The sequence below is a fragment of the Octopus sinensis genome, linkage group LG10 (genome assembly GCF_006345805.1).
Source record: "Octopus sinensis linkage group LG10, ASM634580v1, whole genome shotgun sequence".
NCBI lineage: Eukaryota > Metazoa > Mollusca > Cephalopoda > Octopoda > Octopodidae > Octopus > Octopus sinensis.
Window position 1 is genome coordinate 11,320,669 of NC_043006.1, and position 13,976 is coordinate 11,334,644.

General features: G+C 38.3%; 1 protein-coding gene across 4 annotated transcripts in view; it reads right to left on the reverse strand.

Moving 5' to 3' along the window:
* Positions 1-13,976, reverse strand: part of LOC115216524 (sperm-associated antigen 1) — a 74,754-nt gene that overhangs the window by 1,502 nt on the left and 59,276 nt on the right. For 3 of the 4 annotated variants that reach the window (XM_036506280.1, XM_029785972.2, XM_029785973.2), the window contains 7 exons: positions 11,871-11,978; positions 11,294-11,383; positions 9,999-10,112; positions 8,303-8,525; positions 6,872-7,093; positions 4,745-4,819; positions 3,725-3,820 (listed from right to left, as the gene is read on the reverse strand). In XM_036506280.1, the coding sequence (XP_036362173.1) occupies positions 3,725-3,820; positions 4,745-4,819; positions 6,872-7,093; positions 8,303-8,525; positions 9,999-10,112; positions 11,294-11,383; positions 11,871-11,978 (928 nt within the window). Of the gene's footprint in view, positions 1-2,807; positions 2,828-3,649; positions 3,821-4,744; positions 4,820-6,871; positions 7,094-8,302; positions 8,526-9,998; positions 10,113-11,293; positions 11,384-11,870; positions 11,979-13,976 lie in introns of those variants that run through there. The other variant, XM_036506279.1, reaches the window with a different exon arrangement.

A 13,976-nucleotide genomic window follows, 5' to 3' on the forward strand; every position in this document is an offset into this window, starting at 1 on the left:
GTGATGAGAAATGGGTTCTCTATAAAAATGTCAAATGCCAAAGACAATGGGTAGGGAAAGGAGAAACACCAGCAGCCCAGGCTAAAGAAGGTCTTCACCCACATAAGGTGTTGTTATCTGTTTGGTGGGATATGAAAGGTTTAGTCCACTTTGAACTTTTAAACCCAAACCAAATGATAACAAAAGAGGTCTACTGTGAGCAGCTTGAGTGGCTTAAGTCAGCACTAGAAGAAAAATGACCATCTTTGGTTTCAAGACGAAAGGTATCCTTCCATCAGGATAATGCTCGGCCACATACAGCAAGGATTACATTCCAAAGGCTGAAGAAGTTTGAAAGGGAAATGATGCCCCACCCACCATACTCGCCAGACATTGCCCCATCTGATTATTATTTATTCTGCAAAAGCATTTGGATGAAAAAAAATACAAGGCCAGAACAGTACGGGAGGAGTATTTTTCGTTATGAACAAGTGAATTTTGGAAGAGGGGCTTTGTAATTCTACCAGGAAGAGCATTTTAGAAAATGAAGGAGAGTATATTTTAGATTAAAAAAAGGACTTTATCTTAATTTTGAAAAGGCACGTAAAAACCACCAACCGATCGTGGCCGTTGCCAGCCTACCCTGGCACGTAAAAAACACCGTCTGTATGTGGTCGATGCCAGCACCACCTTGACTGGCTTCCGTGCCAGTGGCACGTAAAAAGCACCAACTGATCGTGGCCGTTGCCAGCCTTGCCTGGCACATAAAAAGCACCCCCTACACTCATGGAGTGGTTGGCATTGGGAAGGACATCCAGCTGTAGAAACACTGCCAGATCAGACTGGAGCCTGGTGCAGCCTCCTGGCTTCCCAGACCCCGGTCGAACCATCCAACCCATGCTAGCATGGAAAACGGATGTTAAACGATGATGATGATGATGAAAAGAAGTATTATTTATGGGATGACCCAATAGAAGACGCTTGTCCAAGATACCATGCAGTGGGACCACAAACAAACCAACACCAGTGGTGGGGGTGGGGGACAAACACAGACACCACATACACATGATAGACTTCCACACAGTTTTCATCTACAAAATTCACCCACAAAGTATTGGTCATCCTGGGACTATAGTAGAAGATACGTGCCCAAGGTGCCACACACTGAAACTGAACCCAGAACCATAAGGTTGAGAAGCAAACTTCTTACCATATGGCCACACCTATGCCTATGTAAAAATTCAGAAATAGTTGTTTTTTTTTCCATGGAAACTACATAAAAAAGAAAATCAGATGTATCTGTCCAACCCATGGAAAACGGACGTTAAACGATGATGATGATGATGATGAATGGTACCAAATAAAAAAATAAATTAGAATTCATCTTCCTTCATTCTCAGGCCACAAACGTCCCCTGGTGATTTCCTTGGCAAATACTGTGGGAAACCGAAGTTTTTGTGGGAAATACAAATACAGTTTCTGATCAACTTTCTTTGGGTCCCTTTTTATAAGACATCACCTTTTCAGCTAAATAGATACAAACAAGTTTGCCACCCCTACTTGGGTACTCAGGACACAAAAGAACCACAACAAATACCCCAATATTTTAACACTTTCTGCCAACCTACCATCCCAGATTGGTATCTGGTATTTTATTCCAATGACTTCAGAAGGATCGATGGTAAAACTGACTAGCAGATTTTTTTTTTTGGTCTTTTGTACTTCATCAAGATGGAAAGAGCAGCACCCATGACTATCTATTTGTTTTGTTTGTTTGTTTCTGAGGCGGGGGGGGGGGGGGAGGATAAAGATACTAGAGCTTGGCCTAAATTGCTGCAACAGTAAATCTTGCTAAAGACACACTAGAGCTTCTCAGGCATCTTTGACTGGACAATGGAAGAGGTCTGCCAAGAATTTAGCATACCATTCGAGCGTGATCATTACCTGCGTTGCCTTACTGGCACTTGTGCTGGTGGCACGTGAAAAAACATTCAAGCAAGGTCGTTGCCAGTTCCGCTGGACTGGCTCCTGTGCAGGTGGCACATAAAAAGCACCATTTTCGAGCGTGGTCGTTGCCAGTACTGCCTGACTGGCCCTTGTACCGGTGGCACGTAAAAGCACCCACTACACTCTTGGAGTGGTTGGTGTTAGGAAGGGTATCCAGCTGTAGAAACACTGCCAGATCAGACTGGAGCCTGGTGCAGCCTCCTGGCTTCCCAGACTCCGGTCGAACCGTCCAACCCATGCTAGCATGGAAAGCGGATGTTAAATGATGATGATGATGAAGGAGCTAGAACAACTACCTCAAGGCATCATGTGTGATGCTCCAACAAATTCCACCCACCTGCTCCTTCCACAGCCACCTGAACTGGTTCTTTGTCTTATTTACCCAGAAAAAAAGAAATTTGGTTAATAACTTCAAAATGATTTGAACCCATCAGAACAAATAACCACAAGGGACTTTGTTTCATGCTTCAATAACTTTCCTAATTCACTTGACTATTTTATTGACCCACAAGAATACAAAATAAGTCAACCATGGCGAGATTTGTGCTCAAGACAGAGTAATACAACTAAATAAACAGCACAAAGTATTTTGTTTGATGCTCAACTGATTTTGTTATCCACCAGCCAACAATTAGTAATGACTGGGTTGTAACATTGGCACATGGCTACAAATTTCAGGGGACGTTACACTCAGTTCAGGTAACCCTAATGAGTGACTGGTCCTTATTTCATCCATCCCAGAAAGGCAAAAGTTAAACTCATCCCTGGTAGGATTTGAACTACTGAACATGAAGAGACATAAGTAAATACCACGAAGGAGATTTTTTTTTAAAATATTATACTGATTCGGATCTTTTCGGTTTTAACGGCAGTTTTTCTAGTGATGTCATATGAAATTGTCACCCATAATTATGACCCAAATATTGATCTATTGCATTTCAATCTGTTTTAGGGTTAGGTTTAGGGTTAAGGTTAGGGGGAAGGGTATCTTTTTTCTTCAGAAATGTAAATAAACCCAATCTGTTTCTTAAACGAGGGACATATTCATACGACACAGAATGTTTTCACCTCAATAGACGGTCATTGATTGGTTGAAATTGCAGAAATTGAAGAAAAAAAAACAACAAATATCTTACAAACTATAGAATTTTTTCAAGAAAGCCAAGAGAAAAAGATGTTTTATAAACACATTCTACCAGTATAGGAAGTTTAAAATTTTTTAGTTACTCTTTACTCTTTTACTTTTTTACTTGTTTCAGTCATTTGACTGCGGCGATGCTGGAGCACCGCCTTTAGTCGACCAAATCGACCCCGGGACTTATTCTTTGTAAGCCCAGTACTTATTCTATCGGTCTCTTTTGCCGAACCGCTAAGTGACGGGTGCGTAAGCATACCAGCATCGGTTGTCAAGCAATGCTAGGGAGACAAACACAGACACACATATATATACATATATACGACAGGTTTCTTTCAGTTTCCGTCTACCAAATCCACTCACAAGGCTTTGGTCGGCCGGGGCTATAGCAGAAGACACTTGCCCAAGATGCCACGCAGTGGGACTGAACCCGGAACCATGTGGATGGTTAGCAAGCTACTTACCACACAGCCACTCCTGCACCTAGAATTTATGTTAAAAATTACCGTTCAAACCGAAAAGATCCACTGATTCCACCAATAATCAGCAATAAAGAAAAATTATTAACAAAAAAAGAAAAAAATGTTTTTCTTCCATCCTTACCAGATTTTTCCTTGGAAGAGAGAAACATAGCGATTGTTTGGAACCGTGCCACTTTTGTTAGGTTTATCAAATATTCAAGACCAACTTCAGCAGAATCTGTAAAAAAGGACAAAGAATATTTTGTTGTGTCTGGGGAAAGTTATATTGCCATAAATACATTTCAACAAATTCACTAATTTCCACTTTTTTTTTTGGGGGGGGGGGTTTTTTTTTGTGTCTTGCAGACCAGATACAAAAACAAAGAATATTCTCTTATGAAAAAAAAAACAAAAAACAGAAAACCAATAATATCCTACAGCAATTTGTGGCATCAAACCTACTAGAAATAGGACCCAGATTCCTTCAAATCACACTCTGTACCTTAACTCTTAAATGATTAGATTCCACACATAATCATCATCATTTGACCCCTTAGTGTTTAAACTGACCATGTCCATCCCAAATATTCTACCTGTTTTATGTTCAAACTGGTCAGATCCAGCCTCTCACACCTAACCTACATTGACATTCTAAAAATAAACACATCATTGAAACCTCAAAGCTATAAGATAATGCATGATTAATTCAAAACAATTTAAGTGAAAAAGCATTGCATTTAACAGAGTAATCTGAACACTTAAGGGTTAATGTCTGCTTTTCCATGCTTACAGAATTTATTGAGGCAGGTTTTCTACAGCTGATCTGACTGGTTTTAGAGTCAGATCATGGCTGCTATTTTCAGCATGATGGTATCTCATAGATACCCTAATTTATAATATATATATACATTCAAAATGTGAGCGCGCGTGTGTACCGTTGGCGATTCTTTTTCCTCTGTCTTCCCTTCTCTGGATCTTTCCTTCTCCTATGTTTCCAACGAAGAGCTCCGCTCGAAACATTAAACCTTCCTTCTTTCCTGAGCGTCCAATAATACTATATTTGTTCCACGTCCTTGCATTGTTGTGTTTTTTTGTGCTTTCATGTTTGGATTAACTTTATATATATATATATATACATTCATATAGAATTGAGAACACTTACCTTTATCAGCATAATGTTCAGACACACACTGGATTATCAAGTTTAACATGGAAGCATCTAATTTGTTGCTAATTACTGAAAAAGAGAACCAAATATAGCATTGATTAGTAAAGTGAGTCAACAACGATTTCAGTAACAAGCTTAGAATGAAGGCAGGTGTCCGTCAAGGCTCAGTCCTTGGTCCTCTCCTATTCATTACAGTCCTATAGGCCATCACAGAGGAGTTTCAGATTGACTGTCCATAGTAATTCTGACATGATCAAGTTCTCATCAGTGAATCTACAGTGGAATCTGAGAGAAAGTTACAGACATGGATGTTAAACCTAGACTCAAGAGGCCTTGAGGTAATCAATCAAAAATCAATGGAAATTGTAGTTGTGATACCAGTGCCGATGGCACGTAAAAGGACCATCCGAACGTGGCCATTGCCAGCGCCACCTCAACTGGCCTGCATGCCGGTGGCACGTGAAAAAGCACCAACCAATCTTGGCCGTTGCCAGCATCACCTGGCACCTGTGCAGGTGGCACATAAAAACCACCCACTACACTCACGGAGTGGTTGGCATTAGGAAGGGCATCCAGCTGTAGAAACACTGCCAGATCAGACTGGAGCCTGGTGCAGCTTCCTGGCTTCCCAGACCCCAGTCGAACCGTCCAACCCATGCTAGCATGGAAAGCGGACGTTAAACGATGATGATGATGATGATAAAGTAAGTAGAAATAAGACAGGACCTTGATATCTTAGAAATGGTTTTGCTCATTGTAGAGAAAAGAAGAAAAATAAACTCTGTCTGTTCCACCAATTGTTAACTACGGACGCACAAGAGGTGTAGCAGAATCACAGAAAGACTAACAGAGAAAGTATGCTTCATATAAGACATGCTGGAGAAATACATACTATGAGCACAGCGGAAATAGAGTCTCTTAAACAACTGAATGGCTCATTAGACGTACTTAATTGCTTTTCTCACCTAGGAGATGTAATTAGCAGGGGAGGCGGTTGCTCTGAAAGTATAATAGCCAGGGTAAGAACGGTTTGGAAAAGTTCAGGGAGCTTCTACAGTTACTGGCAACAAATGCCTTTCACCTCAGGGAAGGGCAGACTGTATAAAGGATTAAATTAGAGCTGTAATGCTGCAAAGCGATGGATGGGCTCAGCCAAACTCACTTGTCTTGGAGACACTACAGAACAATGAAGTCTCCAGTGGAACAGCAACAACTCAACTGGATATGGCATCTACCAGCACCATTTATAAAAAAAATAATCTTATGGAATTAAGATATGCATACTATATATATATGTATATATATATATAAAAGGAGCACTCTGTCGGTTACGATGACGAGGGTCCCAGCTGATACAATCAACAGAACAGCTTTGCTCTTGAAATTAACGGGCAAGTGGCTGAGCACTCCACAGACACATATACCCCTAACGTAGTTCTCAGGGAGATTCAGCATGACACACATTGTGACAAGGCCAGCCCTTTGAGATACAGGCACAACTCATTTTTGCCAGCTGAGTGGACTGGAGCAATGTGGAAATAAAGTGTCTTGCTCAAGGGCACAACGTGTTGCCGGGAATCGAACTCACAACCTTACGATTGTGAACCAAATGCCCTAACCACTAAGCCACGGGCCTTTACTTATATATATATATGTGTGTGTGTGTGTGTGTGTGTGTGTGTGTGTATACATACATACACACACACACACACATATATACACACATTTATATATACATATACACACACACATATATATACACACATATACATGTACACAAATATATACATATATACATATATATATACATATATATATATATAATATATATATACACACACATATACATACGTGTGTGTGTGTGTTTATACCACAACATAATGAAAACGAGAGAGAGAGAAAGAGCTCATTAATCATTTATATTAATGAAAGTTTAATAATTTGTACTGAAAAAAATCATTTTTTAATTTATTGAAACAGAAATACTATTAGTAAACATAACACTTAATGAACCCACTAAATGTATAGGGTTTAAGTTAAACCATCTCCAAATTTATGCCTCACAGACCCAATTCTAAAAGGGAATAAAAAAAAAAAATTTAATAATGCCAGCCAACTTACCCATTGGTAAATCTTTGGGAGTTATCTGTGCCAGAAGATCTGCATAGGGTTTTGTATTATTTAGTGTTTTTAAGGAATTCCAAGCTTTCAGGAACTCATAGGGAGTAGCTTTATCTATATGTGGGGCAGACACTGGAGTGGGACCAGCAACTTCAGAGTTCGATCTGTTTTTTTTACTGGAACTGTTGCTGCCAGCTGACTGTGAACCTTCTGGAACTTTACCTGAGCAGCAAAAAGAAACAAGCAATTAAAATTTTAAAAAAGAAAAAATGGTAATTAAAATATAAAAACAAAAATGAAAATAAACAGTGTAGCAGAAGTTGTAAATATCAGAACCAAATACTTAGGTATTTAGTTAAGAACTTATATGTTCTGAGTTGAAATCTTACATTACTTAACAAAGGGGTCAATAAAATAATAATAACTAGCACTATGACCCGGCAACACCGTGTCATAGTGCTAGTGCATGCATATACAGCTGTGTGCGTGCGCACATACACGCGAGTACTGTCCAAATCTCCGACCAATCACATACAGCTAGCTGGCATTCAATTGGCGTATCAAGTTTCGGGCATTTTGATTGAGTTTTGGATAGAAAATTCCCCAAAAGTCACTTCTATTGATTTTTTAATGGCTTTGCGGGGTGACTGGGGAAATGTAAAGATGTGCACGACCACCCTTGGACGGTTTTGAATGACCATAGAAAGTGCAAGCCCTCTAACTGAAAAATTGTGGATTTGTATAAAGGACACGCACACACACACAGAAAGACATTTTGCCGTTTATATAGAGAGAGATAATGAAATTATTGTATACAGTGCTCAGGTGCACCACAACTTGTCAAAAGTGCATATAAAGCATATGCAGTAATGTACAAATGTCTGGGAAGTGAACAGTGTATGAGTCAGATACATGCTTGCGTGTGTATGGAGGGGAGAAAATCAGGTGTAGTGTTGGCGAATCTCAGGAAGCATGGAAGTTTTGAAGGATGCAGTGCTCTGACAACTAACAACTGATGCCGGCAGTTTGTTCCATGCTTCAGCAACTCTTAGCGTGAAAAAAATGCTTCCGAAAGTCATGGGAGCTGTGCTGTTTTCTGACTTTGTAAACATGTTCACGGGTGTTAGACAGGTGGAGTTCGAAAAGGTGCTCAGAGTTATTGTTTGTAAGATGGTTAATAATATAAGGATAAAGTCTAATTAGGTGAAGTTATGTGGCTACCCACAAAACACTAAAGTTTGGTCTATTAATTAACAATATTTCATTATATTTTATTGCTCTAACAGACAGGAAACACTAAAGTCTGATTTATTAAGTAACAACACCTTACTGTATTTCATTATTACAACCAACAAAAAACACCAGCAATGTAGATCCTGGTGAGATTCTCGATCCTACCAATGCCACAATCAAATATTTTTATTGAATTACCCTCAGACTTTTTGGAGTTTTTGTGATGTTTGCCATGTAACTTTGAGGAAGACTTCAGTGAGCTATCATCTTCGACATCATGAACATGGAGTCTAGTTCTTTGTTTAGAATTCTTCTTGTTATTGCTGCCAGGACTGGTTGATGGCCGGGATTCTTGGCTACATTTGTTGCAGTTTTTGGTGGTTTTGTTATCATCCATATTGGCTTTCATGGCATTTAACTCCTGGAAGAAACAACAACAAGACACATGTGACAACGGGGTGAACAGTGAAGGTGTGGAACAATGTTAGTAAACAGTAAAAAACATGTGGCAATATGGTGAACAATTAGCTCATGTGTTGTTTGTTCTTTCTCGAGCCATGCCTGGCTCATAAGGGCCGGTTTCCCGGTTTCCTTGGCGTATAGGTTCCCCACCTGGACTGGACGCCGGTCCGTCGCAGGTGAGCTGCAAGATGCAGAAGGAAAGAGTGAGAGAAAGTTGTGGCGAAAGAGTCAGCAGAAGTTTGCCATTACCTTCTGCCAGAGCCACATGGAGCTTAGGTGTTTTGCTCATAAACACACACATCGCCCGGTCTGAGATTCGAACCTGCGATCCCTCAACCACGAGTCCGCTGCTCTAACCACTAGGCCATGTGCCTCCACTAGTTCATGTGTGACAATACAGTAAAGAGTTAGTTCATGTACGACATTATGGTAAACAGTTCATGAATAACAATGTGATGAATAATAAGATATGTGACAGAAATGTGAAAAAAAGTAAAAAGAAGAATTTTCTAAAAAAGCTTTCCACCTGTTCTTGTCTTGTTCTTAATTGCTTTTAACCTCTCTTAACTTCTCTTAATTTATTCAGTACAAGTCTTCCATCCTCCTCTTTTACCTTCCTAACCTCACCTGTTAATGGGATTACCTTGTTATCTTACTAGATGTGACACTGTTGTAAACATGCGATGATGATGATGATCATCATCATCATCGTTTAATGTCCGTTTTCCGTGCTAGCATGGGTTGGACGGTTCGACCAGGGTCTGGGAAGCCAGGAGGCTGCACCAGGCTCTAGTGTGATTTGGCAGTGTTTCTACAGCTGGATTGCCCTTCCTAACGCCAACCACTCCGTGAGTGTAGTGGGTGCTTTTTACGTGCCAGGGAAGGCTTGCAGCGGCCACGATTGGTTGGTGCTTTTTACATGCCACTGGCACAGAAGCCAGTCAAGGCAGTGCTAGCATCGGCCACGTTCAGATGGTGCTTTTTACGTGCCGCCGGCACTGGTATCACAACTACAATTTCCATTTGATATTTATTTTGATGTTGATGTACTTGACCAAATAGGTCTCCTCAATCACAGCAGGTCACCCTACGATCGAAGGTAAGCACAGCAGGTCGTTCTGCAATCCAATGTACTATGGATATATACATGTCAAAAGTAGTGTGACCAATGAAGACAACTTGTTATTTCAATGAACATCTTTAAACCCAGTCGCTTTTGGTTTTTTAACCACCATCTCCAACAGCAAGTTTGATACACTAAGTATTGGGAGAGGGGTCGATAAAAAAAATTTTTTAAAACCAACACCAAGAAAGACAGTGCTCCAAAATTATTGATACTAGTAAACAGTGAGGAAAAGACGATGTAAGGAACAAATAAGAACTGACAACATTGGTATAAATAAAAAAATAAGCAAAAACAAAACAACTGTACCTGTCTCCAAAGGTTCTTTCCGATTTCTAATTCCTTTTTAGCTGTGCTGTTCTCTGGATCCAGGTTAAGAAGATTCTTCAAGTCACTGATACTGGCTCGGTAATTCTTTAATAGCTGCAAAATGAAATTTCAGAGAAAACCATTCTTTTACAACAGCATAAAAATCACAAAGGTTTGAAACAGAGGTGTTAGTATTATACCACACACACACACACAAAATAAAAAAAAAGAAGATTAATCTAAAGAAAAGAGCACTATCAAATCATCATCATCATTTTAACATTCAATTTATATTTATGGTTAAAATGAAAATCAAGATATAGAAACGATTCATCGGATCTTTTCGCTTTGACCGGCAGATTTTTTTAATAATTTCTTTGTAACTAAACAATTTTAAACTTCATATACTGGTAGAATGTGTTCATAAAACGTCTTTTTCTCTTGGCTTTCTTGAGAAAATTCTGTAGTTTGTAAGATATTTGGTCTTTAATGTCTTGCATTTCGGCAATTTCAACCAATCAATGACGTCTATTGAGGTGAATACAATTACTGCTGCTGGTTGTCAACAACAATTATTTCTGGTATCATATGAAATTGTTCCTGTTATTTATGACATATTTCATATCAGTTACGTCCATATGAATAAAATATTATCGTTATTAAACTTTTATTAGTAAACACATATTCTAAGTTCACAACATATGCAGTTTTAATTTCCCTCTCTGTTGCACACATTACATATTATATATTCGTTTAAGAAACAGATTGGGTTTATTTACATTTCTAAAGAAAAAAAGATAACCTTAACCCTAACCCTAACACAGATTGAAATGCAATAGATTGATACTAGGGTCATAATTATGGGTGGACACTAAAGAGGGAACGGTTTTGTTATCCAGCTCTGTTTACGAGTGACCCCTCAGTTTATGGCCACAGGGTATCTATTTTCTCATAAATAAGAGGGACAATTTCATATGACACCACAAATAATTGTTGTTGACAACCAGCAGCAGTAATTGTTTTCACCTCAATAGACGTCATTGATTGGTTGAAATTGTCGAAATGCAAGAAATTAAACACCAAATATCTTACAAACTACAGAATTTTCTCAAGAAAGCCAAGAGAAAAAGATGTTTTATAAACACATTCTACCAGTATACAAAGTTTAAAAGTGTTTAGTTACAAAGAAATTATTTTAAAAATCTGCTAGTCAAAGCGAAAAGATCCGGATAAGCAACACTAGTAGTGGCCCCCCTGGATGAATTCCTTCATTTTATAATGAAACATTAAATTACCTTGTTCGCCTGTGCACGTCGGAACAAAGTTTTGATGTTGCTGGACTCCAAATGGAGACTTTCATCACAGTCAGCTACAGCTTCCGAAGCCTGTAAAATAAACATATTCAGTTACGGGTCACACATAAACAAGACATTGTTCCACAACAACAATGAATCTACTTCAGATACAATTTCAAAGAGTTGATCTATCTTCTACGAAAATTTTGTCTTCAGTGCACTTAGTCTGAGAAAAAAATAGGGATGGTCATGGTTTGAAAGCCTCTGATCATTATTTTCTTTAACCCTTTTGATACCTATTTCTTTATTACCCACAAGGGGCTAAACACAGAGAGGACAAACAAGAACACATAAATGGATTAAGTCGATTAGATCAACCCCAGTGCGTAACTGGTACTTATTTAATCGTCCCCGAAAGGATGAAAGGCAAAGTTGATCTCGGCGGAATTTGAACTCAGAATGTAGCGGCAGACGAAATACTGCCAAGCATTTCGCCCGGCGAGCTAACGATTCCGCCAGCTCGCCGCCTTAGTAGTATTAGTAGTAGTATTAGTAGTAGTATAGTTTTAAAACTTACCTTATTTAATTTCAAGTAGCAAAGTGCTCTGTTTCTATATGAAATGGCATTGTCAGGGAAAAGCTGAATACACTGACTGTAACAATCAATGGCTTTTGAGTATTGCTCCTGCAACAATTAAACATCCAGAATTAAGAACACATATTTACATATACAAAGGGGTGCTGGAAACAGCTTGGCTTTAAGGGTATCACAAAAGGCCTGCTTTGAGGTCCATTCTCCCAAGTTCTTTTACAAGGATTGGAAAAGAACTGAAGGACTGCTGCTTTAAATGTGCGAATCTGAGAGGGGGAATATGTTGATTAAAATCACAATTAACTGATCCTCCGGTATTTTCTTTTACTCAGAGCCACAAACTTTCCAGCACCACCTCATATATATATATATATATATATATATATATATATATATTATATATATATATACATACATACATATACATACATATATATAATATACATACATACATATATATATATATACATACATACAAACATATATATATATATACATACATACATAACATACATACATACATACATATATACATATACATACATACATACATATATACATATATATACATTACATACATACATATACATACATATATATATATATATATACATACATACATACATATATTATACATACATACATATATATATACATACATAATATATATATATACATACATACATATATATATACATACATACATAATATATATATACATAATACATACATATATACATACATACATATATATATACATACATACATACATACATACATACATACATATATATATATATATATATATATACATATATAAATTAGAAAAAAACACTTTTTATCAATTCAAAATGAACAATTAAATTACACCATGTAGAAAATTACATTTAATAGAAATATAAAAAATAAAATAACAATAATATACCGATGATTAAGTAAATTGCAAGATAATAATAAAAAACGTATATAATTGGTAAAATAACGACACGTGTTTCGTGGCTATATTTAACAAATAATTATAGTAAAAAAATTAATAGTAGTAGCAAAATCACTTCGAAATAAATATAGCCACTCCTCAGGTTAAAAATAAACTACAATAATAAAATAATTAATTAAAAAATATACGTAAATAATATATATATATATATATATTTATAAAGTGTAGGTGGCATACGAGTGGGTATCATCATAATCATCGTTTAGCATCCACTTTCCATACTAGCATGGGTTGGACGGTTCAACTGGAGTCCGGGAAGCCAGAAGGCTGCACCAGGCTCAGTTTCATCTGGCAATGTTTCTACGGCTGGATGCCCTTCCTAACGCCAACCACTCCATGAGTGTAGTGGGTGCTCTTTACATGCCAGACGAGTCTGGCAAATGGCCACGATCGGATGGTGCTTTTTATGTGCCACCGGCATGGGGGCCAGGCAAGGCTGGCAATGGCCACGAACGGATGGTGCTTTTTATGTGCCACCAGCACGGGGGCTAGGCGAGGCTGGCATAAAAAAGAAGCTTGAAAATGCCACTATATAAGATAAATTTTAATTTTCTGAGAGATTTTACACGTTTCGGTTCTTCTTGAAAAAACAAGCCAACGATTCTAGTCAACGCACAAGACAGCCATTATGCTCCCACACACAACACCACCTCGTGGACTCTGTTGAGACTAGTAAGAAACAATTATGAACTTTTTTATAATACTTAACTTTTAAATATATATATATATATGTGGAGGTGCAATGGCCCACTGGTTAGGGCAGCAGACTCGCGGTCTTAGGATCGTGGTTTCGATTCCCAGACCGAGCGTTGTGAGTGTTTATTGAGCGAAAATACCTAAAAGCTTCACGAGGCTCCGGCAGGGGGTGGCGGCAATCCCTGCTGTATTCTTTCACCACAACTTTCTCGTTGGACTGGTCGCTTAGCCAATGGGGTGGCGTCATTTGAAGCGCATTGTGACCAGCGATGTGTAGCAACATCTGATAGACTGGGCGGTCACGATGATATATATATATATATATATATACACACACACACACACACACATATACAGGGATGGGGGAGGGCTGAAATGTTCCTGGCTTTAAGGGTATC